Raw genomic sequence first — 23,195 nt, 5'->3', positions numbered from 1 at the left:
CTCTGTAAAAGGTGCATTACTACTCTGGAGTGCAACTAGCGTGAGAGCGGTCTTTTGATGAGCTGGAAGATGCTGATTGGTTGTGATGCGTATAGCAGGGCCTTGTGTTGGATACCTAATCCCCGTCTCCTCGCCTGATGCCGGTGTTTCCCTGTAGGTGTCCTCTGTTCAAAAGAAGGTCACTCAAATACACCACCCAGGTATCTTATCAAGGCCCATACCCATGCCTCAGATTATACCCATTCATCATAGTTGTTTTGACATTGTATTTATGCTGTTTTCATCATAATTGGATTTGACGAAATGGTGAGGTACTTGAAAATCCATAGTTTGTCCATTTTATATAACAAAGTATGATTAATAAGCCACGTTTGCATTGTTTTTGGCTCTAATACTGAGAACTATTAAACAGCTCACTCAGCCATCCCTCTGAAGTTTGAATCAATAGGCAACAGAACCTGGGCAGTGCAAGATGAAAGCGGAACTGATTTGGGACAATAGCACCTGGCAACGCTGTTAAATACAGAACAGGTTGCCAGATTCTGTGTTCTGAATTATCTTGAGTTAAAAGACGATGGTGACGATAATTAGAACTTTCACTTTTGATCGCAGGAGACATAATAATAATAATACAGGAACAAGTGTTTTAGACTCTCATATTCCTTAGTAACTGAATGACTTAACTTACTTAACTTGAAGGAGTAGCAATTACTTAGTCCATGACATTTTTTTATAAAAAGCTGACCTAGTGGTTTATTCATGATATGACCATCCGTCTTTCTTAACTGTTTTTTCTTTTTATTATATTTGCTCAATAAATGCATATATTTAAAAAGCTAGTTAGATTACTGACTCAATTAATCAAACTATTACAAGTCAGCCAGGGAAACCTAGTTGGAGAATCTGTAAAGGACGTCATGTAAATGAATCCAGCAAGTTTATTATGAGCCATGAAAACATCTTTCAAAACCAACAAACACAAAATGACATTTCCAACCTGCTTTAGCTATAGCTAAACTATCAGCATTGATTATAACATACACATGTTACATATACTGTAACATCAGCGATAGTTTCTGTAGATCAAAATGCAGAAACTTTTAATCTGGAGACATTTTTGTTTAATTAACACAAGGTTGAAGTCCATGCACTGAACTGTGGCATTATAAGTGTTAAAATATTTTTCTGTATGGATATCCAACGGTTTTCCATTGATAGAAGTTTCGGCGTCTTCTTTCAAAGCAGATTAAATGTTTCCCTTGCTCCAATGTTGCTCTCCCACAGTTTCCCACTCTGCTCTGGGGTTTCTGCTAAAAGTCTGTGACCTATGGTGACCTTTGACTGTCAACATGAAGCAGAGAGCTGACGCTTCAATGTCAACTCTGGGCACACCTGTTTTTTTGGAATTTCTTGCAAAATATTATTAAAAATAGTCACACACTTCTAGAGAAGCACAGCCCCCGATGCCAAGGTGATGAGTAGAAGAAGCCACAGGAGTCACCGTCTCACAACAAACCGCTGTGGCACGGTAGTGCACGTCCCCATCTCTAACGGACCACGTCATATGTTTGTTGTCACAGGTGGATTTGGCTGGGATAACTTAAAGGACGACCAAGAGTTGTAACTCATTCATTTTAGATGTGTTAGTTAACACATTCAATCAGTTCATTCCTGGTACTCAATTAGAAATACAATAATAATAATAATAATAATAATAATAATGAGAAAAAGAAAGTTGATAACCATAAAATATTACAGTGAATGGTGAACCATATTTATGCCAGGACTATGTTTCCTGTATGCTGTATTCTTTGAGCTTTAAGCATTAAATTACATCATCAAATGTAAACATCCTTACAATCATGTTTAAATTGGCGGTGTAGGGCTGCAAAAATATATATATGCATATAAACACGGCAGGTTTTGCTCTTTTCAAACGTATACCATTCCACCGTCGATATGGTATACGTTGAAACCCAAAACCGGTCAAGCAAAAATAAACATTTGTTCTTCCTACTGAGGTCTGAGCAGTAGGTAGTAGCATGGCATCGTGTGGGACTAAGAGATGCAACGGTACAACTTTGGTCTTGGAAAGGAAAAATAAAAACAAACAAGATCGCCTGCCGGGGTCACGGAGTATCAGCCCTATGTCATTGTTTAGATTAAACAGGGCATGGCTGTTCTTCTCTCTCTTGCACTTTCTGATGAAATCCTCCTCCTGTTCCATCGCCTTCGTTTCATTCCCACCAGCTCCTTACACCCTTCTTTCATGGTCCACCTAGACCATCCCTTCACTGCGTTTACTCCTCCACACCACAAGGGCGGTCATGAGCAGGGTGACCATCACTGGGACCATGATGAAGGGTCCCAGGATGCGGTTGGGAGGGTCCTTAAGCATGCGTCCCGACAGCGAGCAGTCGTGGAAGTAGTCTCTGTGGACCCTGATGAAAAAGTCGTCCACCAGCCGGTTGGGCCAGAAGCACCCCATCTTCAGTGCCACCAAGAAGGTGCAGTTGGTCAACTCACTGTAAGCCCTGGAGGAGATAGGATAAGATAGGATAATAAAGTATTAATCTCTTTGTATGACAAAAATACTAAAGAATACACATGAAAAATTAAGATGGTCATGCTTGTTTCACTTTGTATGATTTTTTTTTTTTGCAATTTCCAATGCCCTCTGGTGGTCAGAAATTAATAAGTGCAACTTTGAGAGCAAATATTAACAAGTTATCAACTCTATAGCATAGCAACAGAGTTTGGCATTGTTTGTGTCGGATAGGAACAGGGACCAAACTTTACAATTGAATACAAACTCTTTAGATCGATCTGTGCTTGGATTTCAAGTTCCAGCTGAATACCAAAGAATATTCTCAGTAAAGCGAGACCAACCTCGCTCATCTGATCACAATGTGAGCTAAACCAATTTTGGTTTGTCCACACTGACAATATAATATCAAGGCCAAAAGCATCGACAAATGTTTTAAAACAAATTTTAACAGAAAGAGATCAGATAACGAGGAGATGATTCAGGTTTATTTGGAAATTTGGACCAGATTCAGGAAGTTTCTGTACAAGTATTGGTCGAAGTAGAATGTGGAAATATGTTCAAGCAAAATGTGTCATAAGGATAATTTATTAGTACGTTATCCTTATTGGCAACTGCACGAGTTTAGGAGGGTCAACCACTGTTTAATTAATCATCACAAACGGCCAATAAGTATGTGTGTGTGTGTGTGTGTGTGTGTGTGTGTGTGTGTGTGTGTGTGTGTGTGTGTGTCTTACTGACTATAAAAAGGGCCATATGATCTCAAGCGAATGAGGTTACCGTAATAAGTGATTGCAATGAGTCACACGAGAAGCATGGATTCAGAAACATTCATCTCTGCAGAAACGGTAAACAACAGACGCACAATACACACCCACATACACACAATTGTGTCGACAATAGGGTCTATCAACCCTGAATTGTTGTCATTAATAACCAACAATTGTCCCCATTGAAACGCCTCAATAAAGGTCAAATTCATTTAACTCTGATCTGCGGTTTACCATTCCAAATGCTTTCGATAATTAATTGCTGTATGTGGTGTATATGTATAACTTGAGATGCAATATGACTTCTATACAGGTAGCCAATCCAAGTTCCTCAATGGCATGAGGTCTTAATTTGTACACGATTTGGGGTATCGCTGTTGTAGTAGTTTTTAGTCAAAAAGTAAAGAAAAAGTGTACTGTTTTTAGTTCTGAAATGAACTTTTTCAAATTAGAAGACAAGGAGATAGGTTATACGTCACATAGAGCCAGTTGAAATAGTTTCTCCTGTGTCACACTTTCGAAATTGCATAGAAATTGATTTACAAAGAAACCCTCATATTTCTTCGTTTCACATTTCCTGTGTAGTCTATTTGAAACGTTTCTGTGGTACAGAATATACGTATGTGTAGGGCAGATAAAGGAGGACCCTGCTTGTGTGTGAGTGTGTGTTTGAGCTTCTGGGTGTACGTGGGTGTTTCTGAGTTAGAATTTTTGTGTGTTTAACTGTGTTAGGTGCATGGCCATATATGCAATGTTGTATGTGTACGCACACACACACACACACACACACACACACACACACACACACACACACACACACACACACACACACACACACACACACACACATTACATCAAAAAATGTAAGATGTTTAGTAGAAGAAAGTGTGTTTGCGTTTGAGTGTGTGCGTGCCTGTGTGTGGGAGGCTTTAAAACATTGTGTGTAAAACACGTTTGGCCAGCAGAAGTGAGCCGTGTTTAACCTCAGACCTCAACGCCGAGCCTTCTCTCCCTCTCCCTCTCTCTCTCTCTCTCTCTCTCTCTCTCTCTCTGTGTCTCTCTCTCTCTCTCTCTCTCTCTCTCTCTCTCTCTCTCTCTCTCTCTCTCCCTCTCCCTCTCCCTCTCTCTCTCTCTCTCTCTCTGTGTGTCTCTCTCTCTCTCTCTCTCTCTCTCTCTCTCTCTCTCTCTCTCTCTCTCTCTCTCTCTCTCTCTCCCTCTTCCCCCCGACCTCACCAGCGCTGCTGCTGACACCCTTTCCACACATCAGCTCAGATCTCTGTATCAACTGAGAGCAGAGAGCGGGTGGCTGGGGCTCCACGCGCACACACACACACACAGGCTCACAGATGCACACGCGTAGGCCAAAACAAACACATACCCTCGCCACGACTCCAGCAGCGGGCAAAACAACCTCCAGACGAAGTAAAAGAGGGTGGAAGCATTGACGTCAGGGTGGAAGAAAAGAGAAAGGATCGTAGAGAGAGGGACGTCTACCAGGTGTTGAGGTTCACATTTAATTCAACTGAAAGAACCAACTCCACGTGCTTCACAGACACCCGGATCACAGGAGCCAAACGCTGAGGTTGAAAGCGATTTGCTCCGCTTACTGCACGGTGCCACGTGACGGAGGGATAAATAAGTAAACAGGGCGCCGCGAGTCCGCGACGCCATAGACGGCCGCTCCGGTGAAGCGGGAAATAAGTCTGGCTGCTGGGTTCCTGGGGGCTGATTATGAGCCAGCCACGCACGCCTGGCCAGCTCGCATCTCGGTTGACATGTATAAGTGAATGCAGTCTGAATCCTGTTTGTATTCATCTTGAAAATAGTCTCGATTCAGCCTCCATCCGATTCTAATCTTGTTTGAATTAGGCCTGGATAGAGTCTGAGTAGTCTGAATACTCTGAATACTGTCTGACTTCCAGTTTGAATCAGGTCAAAGTCCTGTTTCAACACAGTCTAAACCCTGTTTGAATTCTGTACACGTACAGTCTGGACGTAGCCTTAACCCAGTCTTAATAATGTCTGAACCCTGTTTGGATACAGTCTGAACTGACATGGGGTTCGCAACCCACAACCTCTTGGCTGGGAGTCAAACACCCTCTCCACTAAACCATCACATCCGACCGCCTCTAATGTCCAGCGTTCCGTCTGAGGTGAGCAGAGCTCCTCGTGGAGGTGTACCATGTCTGCTGTTTACTTGTAACCCTGTAGCCATCTGATCGCAGCCGTTTGTACTCTGGTCTGGGATCGCTTACATCCGCCGTTCACATTCAGGAAGGGACTGTTGCACTCACTACACACACACAGACACACAGACACACAGACACACACACACACGCACACGCAAATTGAAATATCCCGATAAACAGAGTAAATGTTTTTTTTATTGCTTGTGAACATTAAAAAACACCAGCCTGTTGCAGGTCTATCACTCCATAATGTGCTAGCGCTTTACACAGTAGGCCACTGGTTCCAAAACTTTATTTGGCCCGTGGCCCCATTTCTAGCTCTAAATATATTTGTGAGCGCAACTGTAGCTTACGTACATCTGCATCATCACAAATTGTTTTCACCCATTGAATATCTACCCGTATTAATGTACGTAAATGTCACTGACTCACTCCCCTATACACCAAGTGTTTTGCTCCTTGCTTTGAATCATCAGGGCTATCAGTAAATACACACAGAGCTTCTATGATACCCTTTAAAATAAGCTCTGATACACAAATGGGGTCGCAATCTCCAGCGCCCCCATGTCGCTTTTCTTCCGACAAATGTACTTATCGTAAGTCGCTTTGGATAAAAGCGTCTGCTAAATGCCCTAAAGGTAAATGTTAATGTAATGTATGTCAGGCGACCCCAAGTGGAGTCCTGGCCTCATGGTTGGGAACCACTGCCTTAAGCCGTCTCCAGCACTACGAAGCACCCACGCCAACACACACACGGCTCGTATGTCTCACGCTGGGCAGTCGTGGGAGAATGCAGCTTAACGGGACTTTTCTCCCTTGTAGCACAAGTAACAGGCGCGCACAAAAATACACACACACACACACACAGTTCTCCCAGTCTTCAGTCTTGAAAGGACCACTTAAGCGATGAAGATTCCATCCCTCACACATGGTTTGCTGGGTTAAGAGATGAGGTCAGTAGGCGGTCTGTCTGTCTGTCTGTCGGTCTGTCTGTCTGTTGGTCTGTCTGTCTGTCTGTCTGTCTGTCTGTCTGTCTGTCTGTCTGTTCTGCCTCTACAGGGACCCCCAGCCTGTGTAGAGCAGCGGTGCTCAAACTGTGGGTAGCGACCCATAAGTGGACCACGGCAGGAGGCAGAGCAGGATGGCCCCAACACAATTTCACTTTTGCACAAATGTAAAGTGTTTTTTCAGAAGCCGCTGACCTCAGGCTGACTACATGAACCGTTCATCTAGGTTCTGCCCTCTTATTACGGTCAGGGCAAGAGGGGAGGCTGGTACGGTATTGTTTGCTATTTTATCATGATCGTATTAATCTGAACATCCTTTTTTTTTCAATTTTAGAACCTGTTTAGTGGGACCAAAGCCACCAAAGTTTGTATGGTTAAGTGGCATTTAGCAGTGGGGTTGCTGATGGCCACCAACTGAACACCTTTTGAATTCCTTACGCTTTTATGCAGTGCTAACTTTGGTAGATGCCATTTTCTTTCTTTAATTTATCAATTCATTAATTGGTTGGGACGGCAGCATCTACCAAAGGGGCTACTACTCAGGTAGTTCGATCCTCGTCTCCTCATAGCCGAGTGTCGAGGAGCCCCTGAGCAAGGCACATAACCCTAACTGCTTCCGATCGCATGGTCAATTCTCCCGTCAGTGTGTGAATGGGTTTATGAACCGTTGTAAGTCGCTTTGGATAAAGGCTAAACGCCCTAAATGTGAATAGATTTAAAGCAATAGCCATGCTGGTATTGGACGACCGCCCACTGCTAACACGTCCTCATTTTAATCATCAAGCCTTCTCCAGCTCACCACTTCAACACTCAAATGCGTCTTCCTACATTTGTATCAACTGAGATCAGGGAAACACGTCTTTTGCTCATAACATAGCAAGTGTGCTGGGGGGAGGGCAAAAGACTCTGATTTAATGAAGCATTTCAACCGGCGTAGGATGTAATTCGTGTCAGCATTAGCAATGTTTTGCTAATGACTTTCCAGGACCCAAAGCCAACCATATGGGGGTAGAAGAGGGAAAACACACCAGAGGGATGACTCACAGTTATCTCTGCTTCACCACCCCTGGGAGGCTACCACGACAACTGGAGAGTGCAGAAATATCTGTCTTAATTATTCCTAATTAGTCTCAATCAACCCCTGATGCTACGTATCTCATGTTAAGCCCTTATTATATGATAATAGCTCATATTAACAGTTTGCCAAGAGGTATTTGCCTCATTTGAATGTCTGGAGGTATTTTAGGTCAAGCATGGACAGTCAGATTAGTCTTCATCATCGTTTAAAAGGAATGTTGTGAATGAAATTTGTGACTGAGTGAGTGAGTGAAAGAGTGAAGGAGTGAAGGAGTGAATGTGTGAATTGCTTGAAAGAGGGAAGGAGTGGATGAGAGAGTGAGTGAATGGGTCAATGACTGCGCGTGATGAACCGGTCCGTGGGGGAGTAACGGGCGCGATGGCGTGGAAAGATAACAACAGATCCTGAACGTGGATGTGTTATTTGAACGGTCCATTGGTCTGTGATTATTGACATCGCCTCCAGAGCACAGAAGGGGGTCGGAACGTCGAGGAGGCCATCGGATTATCTTGCTGCTTTTGGAACTGCTGCCAGCCACGAGAAAACTGCTAATTTGTGGAGGTTTCTCAACCGTGGTTGTGCTGTTTGTGTTTTCTAATCAAACAGGCTAAAATGGCGGTTTGGTTCCTTTGTCTTGTAGTGAGGAGCACATCGCACAGTTACAGTTTTTTCCTATCGTTTTCGGTCATGTACCCATACTATGGTCACTTTTCCCTATCACTTAACACAGTGGGCTTTAGAGACACACACCTCTGCATATCTGTTAACCTTTGGTGCAAAATGCACTACAACAACCACACCACAAACAATGCTGCCATAACTTAACACATGTTTCCTCTCAGAACACTATGACCTAAAAAACACTAACATCTTGAAGCATTGCCAATTGCATATATAAAATGTTGCTGTGTCCTCCAGTTTGGCATAGATTTCCTGTAGTGTTGCATTGAAAAAAAGAGAAAAAACACAGACAAACACTTCTTTGGACTACAGTAATAAAGTTTGTAATATTACAGTATGACAATCCAAGCCAAGTATCTGCTGACAGTGTTCATATGTCGGTTTACCTCCCACAAAAGATGTCACAATTGAGTGTGGTAAATGTACTGTAATTGTAAATACAGTAAATACTGTAAGTGTTTTATGAGAAACTGAGAATAACAATTTTCAGTTTTTGTAATGCAAATTACATACAGTAAGTACGTAATATATGATCCAGAAACAAATCACAAACACAACAGTTTTTTTCACTGTGCTTTACTTTTTGGAGATTTTGTGTTACACAAAACAGAAAATACATTACAAAGTCAAAAAATAAATAAACTATAAACTAAATATTTTTTCTTATTCAAACATGTAACTTCATTTGTCTGTCCAAATGCAGCATCTTTCCATCTACAGTGATCTAAATTACTGATAAGTTAGGTTTTGAACAGAAAGTTCACTGTTTTGAACAGAGTATCTAAACATTGGTAAAATATGCTGTAGTTCCACAGCGTTTTGCCGGTAGTGAACATTGACTGGGGCAGGTATCCATGAAATTTGGAAGAAGGCGTCATTGCCAGCATTTGTATCTTAGCATAGGGGCAAGTAACCACAGTTTGGTTCACATGGTCTACTGGTATGCTCACTGTGTGAAGTGTTTAGGGAATGTGAACATGGTTTAGGTAAATTGCCTAAAACGATAGGAAAAAACTGTAAGCAATGGATCTTTCATCTTCTGTCTCTTCCAATAAAGCCTATTCTCTCTGAGCTTTATCTCCTATTGCGAATCCCCAAGGTAACACTCACCCACACACGTACGCACACACTCATACATACCTAACACCTTTTTATTGCTTTTGGTTGTCCATAGCTTCCGATGATGACGTCCATTCCTGTTTAACATACAAACACACACACACACACACACACACGCACACACACAGATAGACACACACACACACACAGATAGACACACACACACACACACACACAGATAGACACACACACACACACACACACACACACAGAGATAGACACACACACACACACACACACATAGATAGACACACACACACACACACACACACACACACACACACACACACACACACAGATAGACACACACACACACACACACACGCACACACACACACACACACACACACACACACACACACACACACACACACACATCCCCATTTAACTGCACAGAGTGCTATAGGTCAGTGTCGTTCTGTGTTCTGTGTAAAATACAGCTCTGATAGAAACCGAGGAGCAAATGTCAAGCTCCTAAATACAGTTTTTTCCTATCGTTTTAGGCAATTTACCTAAACCATGTTCACATTCCCTAAACACTTCACACAGTGAGCATACCAGTAGACCATGTGAACCAAACTGTGGTTACTTGCCCCTATGCTAAGATACAAATGCTGGCAATGACGCCTTCTTCCAAATTTCATGGATACCTGCCCCAGTCAATGTTCACTACCGGCAAAACGCTGTGGAACTACAGCATATTTTACCAATGTTTAGATACTCTGTTCAAAACAGTGAACTTTCTGTTCAAAACCTAACTTATCAGTAATTTAGATCACTGTAGATGGAAAGATGCTGCATTTGGACAGACAAATGAAGTTCCATGTTTGAATAAGAAAAAATATTTAGTTTATAGTTTATTTATTTTTTGACTTTGTAATGTATTTTCTGTTTTGTGTAACACAAAATCTCCAAAAAGTAAAGCACAGTGAAAAAAACTGTTGTGTTTGTGATTTGTTTCTGGATCATATATTACGTACTTACTGTATGTAATTTGCATTACAAAAACTGAAAATTGTTATTCTCAGTTTCTCATAAAACACTTACAGTATTTACTGTATTTACAATTACAGTACATTTACCACACTCAATTGTGACATCTTTTGTGGGAGGTAAACCGACATATGAACACTGTCAGCAGATACTTGGCTTGGATTGTCATACTGTAATATTACAAACTTTATTACTGTAGTCCAAAGAAGTGTTTGTCTGTGTTTTTTCTCTTTTTTTCAATGCAACACTACAGGAAATCTATGCCAAACTGGAGGACACAGCAACATTTTATATATGCAATTGGCAATGCTTCAAGATGTTAGTGTTTTTTAGGTCATAGTGTTCTGAGAGGAAACATGTGTTAAGTTATGGCAGCATTGTTTGTGGTGTGGTTGTTGTAGTGCATTTTGCACCAAAGGTTAACAGATATGCAGAGGTGTGTGTCTCTAAAGCCCACTGTGTTAAGTGATAGGGAAAAGTGACCATAGTATGGGTACATGACCGAAAACGATAGGAAAAAACTGTAATAAAAGATACCTCCTGCCTAAGGTTAAGAAAACAGAGCGCAATGTTCCTCCTCTACACTCCCGGTCCTGAAGGTCGGCGTCTGAGCCTGCTCAACAACTCCTCGTCTTCATGTCCACAAACACAACTACCAATCTTTTTATCTCAAAGGCTCATAACCAGCACTGGAATATTTAAAAAAATGTCCTTCGAGAGTTTGTATTTATTCAGTACTTATTCACTATTGTGTGATGTTCATAATGAATCCATTTGCAGTGTCAATTGGTGAACTGTCGTTAAAGTTTTTTAATTGTAACTAACATACACTATTGATGTTCCACTATTGCCAAGGGGAGTGAACAGAGATCAAATCCATCTTGATAAAAAGTTCCCATCCAAAAGTCTTAGCAAAAAGAAAATACTAAATTATGGTAAATCATAAGATATTAGAAAAACACATTGTGAATTTGGTTTATTTATAAAGCCCCTATCTATCAAGCCAACAAAGAAATTTTCTGTGGGAAGTTGAGTCTCAAAATTATGACCTAGTTGAGAGAGAGAGAGAGAGAGAGAGAGAGACAGAGAGAGAGAGAGAGAGAGAGAGAGAGAGAGAGAGAGAGAGAGAGAGAGAGAGAGAGAGAGAGAGAGAGAGAGAGAGAGAGAGAGAGAGAGAGAGAGAGAGAGAGAGAGAGACTTTTTTCCAGGGTCCATTTTTAAACCTTTCACAGAAAATCGATAGATACAAATAAAGAGTTAAGAGCGCAGTGGCGAAGTCACACCCCTTCCGATAAAGCCCATGGGACATATGAGATCGAAAAATATGAATGGGTTTCAATGGAGAAAAGACTCGTCATGAAAAAAAACATAAGGGTTAACACTGTGGTTTTTTATTGGTCGTCATGAAAAAAAAACATAAGGGGTAACACTGTCGTTTATTATTGGTCGTCATGAAAAAAAAACATAAGGGGTAACACTGTCGTTTTTTATTGGTCGTCATGAAAAAAAACATAAGGGGTAACACTGTTGTTTTTTATTGGTCGTCATGAAAAAAAACATAAGGGGTAACACTGTTGTTTTTTATTGGTCGTCATGAAAAAAAACATAAGGGGTAACACTGTTGTCTTTGTCAAATAAAACATAAGGAGTAACACTGTTGTTTTTATTGGTCGTCATGAAAAAAAACATAAGGACATAAGTAACACTGTTGTTTTTTATTGGTCGTCATGAAAAAAAACATAAGGGGTAACACTGTTGTTTTTTATTGGTCGTCATGAAAAAAAACATAAGGGGCAACACTGTTGTTTTACTTTGGTCGTCATGAAAAAAAACATAAGGGGTAACACGGATGTTTTTTATTGGTCGTCATGAAAAAAAACATAAGGGGTAACACTGTTGTTTTTTATTGGTCGTCATGAAAAAAAACATAAGGGGTAACACTGTTGTCTTTGTCAAATAAAACATAAGGAGTAACACTGTTGTTTTTATTGGTCGTCATGAAAAAAAACGTAAGGACATAAGTAACACTGTTGTTTTTTATTGGTCGTCATGAAAAAAAACATAAGGGGTAACACTGTTGTTTTTTATTGGTCGTCATGAAAAAAAACATAAGGGGTAACACTGTTGTTTTTTATTGGTCGTCATGAAAAAAAACATAAGGGGTAACACTGTTGTCTTTGTCAAATAAAACATAAGGAGTAACACTGTTGTTTTTATTGGTCGTCATGAAAAAAAACATAAGGACATAAGTAACACTGTTGTTTTTTATTGGTCGTCATGAAAAAAAACATAAGGGGTAACACTGTTGTTTTTTATTGGTCGTCATGAAAAAAAACATAAGGGGCAACACTGTTGTTTTACTTTGGTCGTCATGAAAAAAAACATAAGGGGTAACACGGATGTTTTTTATTGGTCGTCATGAAAAAAAACATAAGGGGTAACACTGTTGTTTTTTATTGGTCGTCATGAAAAAAAACATAAGGGGTAACACTGTTGTCTTTGTCAAATAAAACATAAGGAGTAACACTGTTGTTTTTATTGGTCGTCATGAAAAAAAACGTAAGGACATAAGTAACACTGTTGTTTTTTATTGGTCGTCATGAAAAAAAACATAAGGGGTAACACTGTTGTTTTTTATTGGTCGTCATGAAAAAAAACATAAGGGGCAACACTGTTGTTTTACTTTGGTCGTCATGAAAAAAAACATAAGGGGTAACACGGATGTTTTTTATTGGTCGTCATGAAAAAAAACATAAGGGGTAACACTGTTGTCTTTGTCAAATAAAACATAAGGAGTAACACTGTTGTTTTTATTGGTCGTCATGAAAAAAAACATAAGGGGTAACACTGTGGTTTTTTATTGGTCGTCATGAAAAAAAACATAAGGGGTAACACTGTTGTTTTTTATTGGTCGTCATGAAAAAAAACATAAGGGGCAACACTGTTGTTTTACTTTGGTCGTCATGAAAAAAAATATAAGGGGTAACACGGATGTTTTTTATTGGTCGTCATGAAAAAAAACATAAGGGGTAACACTGTGGTTTTTTATTGGTCGTCATGAAAAAAAAACATAAGGGGTAACACTGTGTTTTTTTATTGGTCGTCATGAAAAAAAACCTAAGGGGTAACACTGATGTTTTTATTGGTCTTCATGAAAAAAAACATAAGGGGTAACACCGTCGTTTTTAATTGGTCGTCATGAAAAAAAACATAAGGGGTAACACTGTTGTTTTTATTGGTTGTCATGAAAAAAAACATAAGGGGGAACACTGTTGTTTTTTATTGGTCGTCATGAAAAAAACCATAAGGGGTAACACTGTTGTTTTTTATTGGTCGTCATGAAAAAAACCATAAGGGGTAACACTGTTGTTTTTTATTGGTCGTCATGAAAAAAAACATAAGGGGTAACACTGTTGTTTTTATTGGTCGTCATGAAAAAAAACATAAGGGGTAACACTGTTGTTTTTTATTGGTCGTCATGAAAAAAACCATAAGGGGTAACACTGTTGTTTTTTATTGGTCGTCATGAAAAAAACATAAGGGGTAACACTGTTGTCTTTGTCAAATAAAACATAAGGGGTAACACTTGTTTTACTTTGGTCGTCATGAAAAAAAACATAAGGAAAATAATAGAAATACACACATACATTTTAATGTCATGTATATCCTCTTTATTGAAGATTGATTATTGTGTAATGTCATCGCCTCAGTGGTGCAGTGGAGTGCACTCTGCCTAACCCCCTGGAGACCGGGGTTCAAGTCCGTTTGATGTCTGGACATAAGTAACACTGTCGTTTTTTATTGGTCGTCATGAAAAAAAGCATAAGGGGTAACACTGTTGTTTTTTATTGGTCGTCATGAAAAAAAACATAAGGGGTAACACTGTTGTTTTACTTTGGTCGTCATGAAAAAGAACATAAGGGGTAACACGGATGTTTTTTATTGGTCGTCATGAAAAAAAACATAAGGGGTAACACCGTGGTTTTTTATTGGTCGTCATGAAAAAAAACCATAAGGGGTAACACTGTGTTTTTTTATTGGTCGTCATGAAAAAAAACCTATGGGGTAACACTGATGTTTTTATTGGACTTCATGAAAAAAAACATAAGGGGTCGTTTTTTATGGGTCGTCAGGAAAAAAAACATAAGGGGTAACACTGTTGTTTTTATTGGTCGTCATGAAAAAAAACATAGGGGGTAACACTGTTGTTTTTTATTGGTCGTCATGAAAAAAAACATAAGGGGTAACACTGTTGTTTTTTATTGGTCGTCATGAAAAAAACATAAGGGGTAACACTGTTGTCTTTGTCAAATAAAACATAAGGGGTAACACTGTCGTTTTTTATTGGTCGTCATGAAAAAAAACATAAGGAAAATAATAGAAATACACACATACATTTTAATGTCATGTATATCCTCTTTATTGATGATTGATTATTGTGCAATGTCATTGCCTCAGTGGTGCAGTGGAGTGCACTCTGCCTAACCCCCTGGAGACCGGGGTTCAAGTCCGGTTGATGTCTGGACATAAGAAACACTGTTGTTTTTTATTGGTCGTCATGAAAAAAAACATAAGAGGTAACACTGTTGTTTTTTATTGGTCGTCATGAAAAAAACATAAGGGGTAACACTGTTGTCTTTGTCAAATAAAACATAAGGGGTAACACTGTCGTTTTTTATCGGTCGTCATGAAAAAAAACATAAGGGGTAACACTGTTGTTTTACTTTGGTCGTCATGAAAAAAAACATAAGGGGTAACACGGATGTTTTTTATTGGTCGTCATGAAAAAAAACATAAGGGGTAACACTGTGGTTTTTTATTGGTCGTCCTGAAAAAAAAACATAAGGGGTAACACTGTGTTTTTTTATTGGTCGTCATGAAAAAAAACCTAAGGGGTAACACTGATGTTTTTATTGGTCTTCATGAAAAAAAACATAAGGGGTAACACTGTCGTTTTTTTTTGGTCGTCATGAAAAAAAACATAAGGGGTAACATTGTTGTTTTTATTGGTCGTCATGAAAAAAAACATAAGGGGTAACACTGTTGTTTTTATTGGTCGTCATGAAAAAAAACATAAGGTGTGACACTGTTGTTTTTTATTGGTCGTCATGAAAAAAACCATAAGGGGTAACACTGTTGTTTTTTATTGGTCGTCATGAAAAAAACATAAGGGGTAACACTGTTGTCTTTGTCAAATAAAACATAGGGGGTAACACTGTCGTTTTTTATTGGTCGTCATGAAAAAAAACATAAGGAAAATAATAGAAACACACACATACATTTTAATGTCATGTATATCCTCTTTATTGATGATTGATTATTGTGTAATGTCATTGCCTCAGTGGTGCAGTGGAGTGCACTCTGCCCAACCCCCTGGAGACCGGGGTTCAAGTCCGGTTGATGTCTGGACATAAGTAAAACTGTTCTTTTTTTATTGGTCGTCATGAAAAAAAACATAAGGGTTAACACTGTTGTTTTTTATTGGTCGTCATGAAAAAAACCATAAGGGGTAACACTGTTGTTTTTTATTGGTCGTCATGAAAAAAAACATAAGGGGTAACACTGTTGTTTTACTTTGGTCGTCATGAAAAAAACCATAAGGGGTAACACTGATGTTTTTATTGGTCTTCATGAAAAAAAAACATAAGGGGTAACACTGATGTTTTTATTGGTCTTCATGAAAAAAAACATAAGGGGTAACACTGTGGTTTTTTATTGGTCGTCATGAAAAAAAACCTAAGGGGTAACACTGTGTGGCAACCCCGATCCAACGGAGGAGTTCGAGCCCCGCCAGCGCCCTCTCCGCGGGCAGGTAGTCAGGGGGAGATATGTGCCGCTCGGCGCAGCGATGCGGGAGGGAGCATCGAGCGCACCCGCGCAATCACGGAGATGCGGAGCACCCGGCGGAGCAAGACAGCGGAGGGGACTTAACGGCCGCGTGGACACCAGTCAGGGGAACGCGACCGAACGGGAAAGACGCAGTGGGTGGAGATTACCCGAACCCCCGCTAATGCCAATACCAATACGCTTCCCCCCAGGACTAAGCCGCCGAAGACGCCGGGGATCGAGACCCCGCCCCCCGCAGCAGGACCAGACCCGGCGCGGTGTCCTTTATTCCCAGACCAGGAAGAACCTGAGTTCACTCCTTTGTTCCTTTTTTTGCATGAGTGGTTAACCGAAATAAACGAACGTTAACCTACGCCTTGTTTGGTCCATCTCCCCTGGAAACCTCAGCCGCCGACGATCGGGGTTGCCACAACTGATGTTTTTATTGGTCTTCATGAAAAAAAACATAAGGGGTAACACTGTTGTTTTTATTGGTCGTCATGAAAAAAAACATAAGGGGTAACACTGTTGTTTTTTATTGGTCGTCATGAAAAAAACCATAAGGGGTAACACTGTTGTTTTTTATTGGTCGTCATGAAAAAAACATAAGGGGTAACACTGTTGTCTTTGTCAAATAAAACATAAAAAACTGTCGTTTTTTATTGGTCGTCATGAAAAAAAACATAAGGAAAATAATAGAAACACACACATACATTTTAATGTCATGTATATCCTCTTTATTGATGATTTATTATTGTGTAATGTCATCGCCTCAGTGGTGCAGTGGAGTGCACTCTGCCTAACCCCCTGGAGACCGGGGTTCAAGTCTGGTTGATGTCTGGACATAAGTAACACTGTTGTTTTTTATTGGTCGTCATGAAAAAAAACATAAGGGTTAACACTGTTGTTTTTTATTGGTCGTCATGAAAAAAAATATAAGGGGTAACACTGTTGTTTTTTATTGGTCGTCATGAAAAAAAACATAAGGGGTAACACTGTTGTTTTACTTTGGTCGTCATGAAAAAGAACATAAGGGGTAACACTGTTGTCTTTGTCAAATAAAACATAAGGGGTAACACTGTCGTTTTTTATTGGTCGTCATGAAAAAAAACATAAGGGGTAACACTGTTGTTTTACTTTGGTCGTCATGAAAAAAAACATAAGGGGTAACACGGATGTTTTTTATTGGTCGTCATGAAAAAAAACATAAGGGGTAACACTGTGGTTTTTTATTGGTCGTCCTGGAAAAAAAACATAAGGGGTAACACTGTGTTTTTTTATTGGTCGTCATGAAAAAAAACCTAAGGGGTAACACTGATGTTTTTATTGGTCTTCATGAAAAAAAACATAAGGGGTAACACTGTCGTTTTTTTTGGTCGTCATGAAAAAGAACATAAGGGGTAACATTGTTGTTTTTATTGGTCGTCATGAAAAAAAACATAAGGGGTAACACTGTTGTTTTTTATTGGTCGTCATGAAAAAAACATAAGGGGTAACACTGTTGTCTTTGTCAAATAAAACATAAGGGGTAACACTGTTGTTTTTTATTGGTCGTCATGAAAAAAAACATAAGGAAAATAATAGAAATACACACATACATTTTAATGTCATGTATATCCTCTTTATTGATGATTGATTAATGTGTAATGTCATCGCCTCAGTGGTGCAGTGGAGTGCACTCTGCCTAACCCCCTGGAGACCGGGGTTCAAGTCCGGTTGATGTCATGACATAAGTAACACTGTTCTTTTTTATTGGTCGTCATGAAAAAAAACATAAGGGGTAACACTGTTGTTTTTTTATTGGTCGTCATGAAAAAAAACATAAGGGGTAACACTGTGTTTTTTTATTGGTCGTCATGAAAAAAAACCTAAGGGGTAACACTGATGTTTTTATTGGTCTTCATGAAAAAAAACATAAGGGGTAACACTGTCGTTTTTTATTGGTCGTCATGAAAAAAAACATAAGGGGTAACACTGTTGTTTTTATTGGTCGTCATGAAAAAAAACATAAGGTGTGACACTGTTGTTTTTTATTGGTCGTTATGAAAAAAACCATAAGGGGTAACACTGTTGTTTTTTATTGGTCGTCATGAAAAAAACATAAGGGGTAACACTGTTGTCTTTGTCAAATAAAACATAGGGGGTAACACTGTCGTTTTTTATTGGTCGTCATGAAAAAAAACATAAGGAAAATAATAGAAACACACACATACATTTTCATGTCATGTATATCCTCTTTATTGATGATTGATTATTATGTAATGTCATTGCCTCAGTGGTGCAGTGGAGTGCACTCTGCCTAACCCCCTGGAGACCGGGGTTCAAGTCTGGTTGATGTCTGGACATAAGTAACACTGTTCTTTTTTATTGGTCGTCATGAAAAAAAACATAAGGGTTAACACTGTTGTTTTACTTTGGTCGTCATGAAAAAAACCATAAGGGGTAACACTGATGTTTTTATTGGTCTTCATGAAAAAAAAACATAAGGGGTAACACTGATGTTTTTATTGGTCTTCATGAAAAAAAACATGAGGGGTAACACTGTGGTTTTTTATTGGTCGTCATGAAAAAAAACCTAAGGGGTAACACTGATGTTTTTATTGGTCTTCATGAAAAAAAACATAAGGGGTAACACTGTTGTTTTTATTGGTCGTCATGAAAAAAAACATAAGGGGTAACACTGTTGTTTTTTATTGGTCGTCATGAAAAAAACCATAAGGGGTAACACTGTTGTTTTTTATTGGTCGTCATGAAAAAAACATAAGGGGTAACACTGTTGTCTTTGTCAAATAAAACATAAAAAACTGTCGTTTTTTATTGGTCGTCATGAAAAAAAACATAAGGAAAATAATAGAAATACACACATACATTTTAATGTCATGTATATCCTCTTTATTGATGATTTATTATTGTGTAATGTCATCGCCTCAGTGGTGCAGTGGAGTGCACTCTGCCTAACCCCCTGGAGACCGGGGTTCAAGTCTGGTTGATGTCTGGACATAAGTAACACTGTTGTTTTTTATTGGTCGTCATGAAAAAAAACATAAGGGTTAACACTGTTGTTTTTTATTGGTCGTCATGAAAAAAAATATAAGGGGTAACACTGTCTTTTTTTATTGGTCGTCATGAAAAAAAACATAAGGGGTAACACTGTTGTTTTACTTTGGTCGTCATGAAAAAGAACATAAGGGGTAACACTGTGGTTTTTTATTGGTCGTCATGAAAAAAAACATAAGGGGTAACACTGTGGTTTTTTATTGGTCGTCATGAAAAAAAAACATAAGGGGTAACACTGTGTTTTTTTATTGGTCGTCATGAAAAAAAACCTAAGGGGTAACACTGATGTTTTTATTGGTCTTCATGAAAAAAAACATAAGGGGTAACACTGTTGTTTTTATTGGTCGGCATGAAAAAAAACATAAAGGGTAACACTGTTGTTTTTATTGGTCGTCATGAAAAAAAACATAAGGGGTAACACTGTTGTTTTTTATTGGTCGTCATGAAAAAAAACATAAGGGGTAACACTGTTGTTTTACTTTGGTCGTCATGAAAAAAAACATAAGGGGTAACACTGTGGTTTTTTATTGGTCGTCATGAAAAAAAACATAAGGGGTAACACTGTGGTTTTTTATTGGTCGTCATGAAAAAAACATAAGGGGTAACACTGTTGTCTTTGTCAAATAAAACATAAGGGGTAACACTGTCGTTTTTTATTGGTCGTCATGAAAAAAAACATAAGGAAAATAATAGAAATACACACATACATTTTAATGTCATGTATATCCTCTTTATTGATGATTTATTATTGTGTAATGTCACCGCCTCAGTGGTGCAGTGGAGTGCACTCTGCCTAACCCCCTGGAGACCGGGGTTCAAGTCCGGTTGATGTCTGGACATAAGTAACACTGTTGTTTTTTATTGGTCGTCATGAAAAAAAACATAAGGGTTAACACTGTTGTTTTTTATTGGTCGTCATGAAAAAAAATATAAGGGGTAACACTGTTGTTTTTTATTGGTCGTCATGAAAAAAAACATAAGGGGTAACACTGTTGTTTTACTTTGGTCGTCATGAAAAAAAACATAAGGGGTAACACTGTGGTTTTTTATTGGTCGTCATGAAAAAAAACATAAGGGGTAACACTGTGTTTTTTTATTGGTCGTCATGAAAAAAAACATAAGGGGTAACACTGTGTTTTTTTATTGGTCGTCATGAAAAAAAACCTAAGGGGTAACACTGATGTTTTTATTGGTCTTCATGAAAAAAAACATAAGGGGTAACACTGTTGTTTTTATTGGTCGTCATGAAAAAAAACATAAGGGTAACACTGTTGTTTTTATTGGTCGTCATGAAAAAAACATAAGGGGTAACACTGTTGTCTTTGTCAAATAAAACATAAGGGGTAACACTGTCGTTTTTTATTGGTCGTCATGAAAAAAAACGTCTTGTTGGTGCATTGTTAAGGTCGGAGGTTAACACTTTAAACAGCTCATTTTTGGATACCCGCAAAAACGTAGTCAGGGGTGGCACTGTCGTTTTTTTTTGGTCAACATGGAAAAAACATGAGGGGTAACTGTCGTTTTTTATCGGCTGTCATGAAATAAACATAAGGGTCTATATTTATCAAATAAAACATAGGGGGTAACACTGTTGTTTTACTTTGGTCGTCATGAAAAAAAACACAAGGGGTAACACTGTCGTTTTTTTTGGTCGTCATGAAAAAAAACATAAGGGGTAACACTGTTGTTTTTTATTGGTCGTCATGAAAAAAACCATAAGGGGTAACACTGTTGTTTTTTATTGGTCGTCATGAAAAAAACCATAAGGGGTAACACTGTTGTCTTTGTCAAATAAAACATAAGGAGTAACACTGTTGTTTTTATTGGTCGTCATGAATTTATTTAGGATTCATAAAGGGCTTTCTGATCTTATCTACTGTATATACAGTGCATAAGTAATTATCTTTATATGCCCCGGATTACACATATGTTGTTTTGTGGATTTAAATTATACTTTTGTCACGAGTCTGACCGTTTATTCTGCAATTGTTCAGTAAAAGGCTGTAGACTAGAGAAAACACAATGAGAAAGACTACACGTCTCGTATGTGACGTCTCGCTCCCTGCGACTTGCGTGGACAAGAACGACAATCTCCCAATCTCCCCATCGGCATAACTGAAACTCTATATGCCCCGATTTATAATGACTTTCACCTCTTTCGATGCTTTTATCCTCCCCTTGGAAAAAAGCGGTGAAGTGGAGCAGAGAGATCGCCATGTCAGTACTCGAGTTCCAATTGCGGGTGGTGACGTATATCATTCTAGTCGAGAACAGCGAGGGGCTGTATTTCACAAAACCTAACATTATCAAACTTCTTCGCAAATTTTTTTAGTTTTCTTTGCATGAAAGATTATAATTTCAATCCACAAACAACATATGTGTAATCCATGGCATATATAGACTGAGACCAGAAAATTATTAATTTCTCTCCATTGAAACCCATTCATATTTTTCGTCATAGGTCCCATGCGCTCTACCGGAAGGGGCAAGATTTCGCCACTCTACAAATCGAATTTAAATGCCTTTAAACAAATGTGACAACAAGTACAAGAGGACATATTTGTCACTTGTACGCATGCACGCACACACACACGCACGCACGCACAGAAACACACAGATAGAGTGAGAAAAAAAGACGGCAATACCTTCAGGGATTCCATTTTACAGATGGCCGCCTGGACCAAGTTTATAGCCGCCGTGCGTGAACTGAGAATGACCTAATCCCTCTCCTTTGCACAAGGTTCATACAGTGATTTGTCGCCTGTCGCACACCTCTGACATTTAGAAACTCCAAAAGCAGAGTGTGCGACCTCCGTGTCCACAAAAACTTCACTGCAAAACTGCATCTATAAATGCACCAGCCCTGAGTGTGACAGGGACTATAAATCCGCTTTAAGGTACCCCACTGTGCAAGAGCTGTGTGGTGTCACAGCACTGCTGCATTCTTCTTCTATTTATTATTTAGTGTGTTATTGGTGTCATGTATGCACGTAGCTTCTTGATCGCTACCATTTGGAATACGTAAATGTGTCACCACATCTTTGTTCAAACCCAATCTCTCAAACAATCTCTCTCTCTCTCTCTCTCTCTCTCTCTCTCTCTCTCTCTCTCTCTCTCTCTCTCTCTCTCTCTCTCTCTCTCTCTCTCTCTCTCTCTCTCTCTCTCTCTCTCTCTCTCTCTCTCTCTCCGACTGTCTCTCTATCTCTCTCTCTCTCACACACTCATCCGTGTCCGGTTCTGACACCGTTTCTAAGCCAGGTTTTAATCATCTGTTGGAAGGGGACCAACAGAATCCCCCCGGGCCAGGGAAAGACTCCCACATCGGAGGGGAAGATTCAAGACCATCGGAGCTTATCAAGAGGTTTGTACAAAGCTTATCTGGTGTTTACATAGTTACTGTAAGTGTGTGTGTGTGTGTGTGTGTGTGTGTGTGTGTGTGTGTGTGTGTGTCTGTGTGTGTGAGGTCAAGTGTGTGTGTGAGAGTGTAGGTGTGCATGCCTGCATGTATAGGTGTTTGTTTGTGGGTGTGTATGTGTGTTTACGACGGGGGGGTGTGCGTCTGCATGTGGGTTTGTGATCAATACATTTGTGTGAACATGTGTTTTTCAATGTTTGCATCCTGTTCACTTGTCGGTCAGTCTGTCTGTGTGTGCATGTGGTGTGATTTTCTGCCACTGCGTATACATCTTTGTGTGTGTGAGTGTGTGTGTGTGTGTTTGTGTTTGCCACTCACTCCAGTGTTTCATCCAGTGGCACCAGTGGCTCTGCTCCACTTCCAGCATGTCAAGTTTAAACCGGGCCAGGCAGAACTCCTCCATAGCATACTCATAGTGGGGCCCACAGCCCAGCACACAAACACACTGGCACGCTGGGGGGAGAGAGAGAGAGAGTATCAGTTAGTATCTACATTGAGAGAGAGAGAGAGAGAGA

The 23,195-nt window shown here is 39.5% G+C and overlaps 1 protein-coding gene across 1 annotated transcript; it reads right to left on the bottom strand.

Moving 5' to 3' along the window:
• Nucleotides 1–920: 920 nt before the first annotated feature.
• Nucleotides 921–23,083, bottom strand: ramp1 (receptor activity modifying protein 1). The gene is made up of 2 exons (XM_060039481.1): nucleotides 23,022–23,083; nucleotides 921–2,534 (listed from the first exon to the last, which is right to left on the bottom strand). The coding sequence occupies exons 1-2, from the start codon at nucleotides 23,081–23,083 to the stop codon at nucleotides 2,279–2,281; spliced, it is 318 nt and encodes a 105-aa protein (XP_059895464.1). The 3' UTR covers nucleotides 921–2,278.
• Nucleotides 23,084–23,195: the final 112 nt, after the last annotated feature.

This window comes from Gadus macrocephalus, chromosome 20, assembly GCF_031168955.1.
Source record: "Gadus macrocephalus chromosome 20, ASM3116895v1".
Classification (NCBI taxonomy): domain Eukaryota; kingdom Metazoa; phylum Chordata; class Actinopteri; order Gadiformes; family Gadidae; genus Gadus; species Gadus macrocephalus.
The sequence above is the reverse complement of the archived record's forward strand: the minus strand, read 5'-3'. Positions and strand labels throughout refer to the sequence as shown.

What these genes read in the sequence shown, in the direction of transcription:
- ramp1 (XM_060039481.1), bottom strand. Translation starts at nt 23,083, where the DNA reads ATGGAGGAGTTCTGCCTGGCCCGGTTTAAACTTGACATGCTGGAAGTG. An exon ending in GAAGTGGAGCAGAGCCACTG is followed by an intron (nt 2,535 to 23,021) that starts GTGCCACTGGAT and finishes TATCTCCTCCAG; the next exon opens with GGCTTACAGTGAGTTGACCA.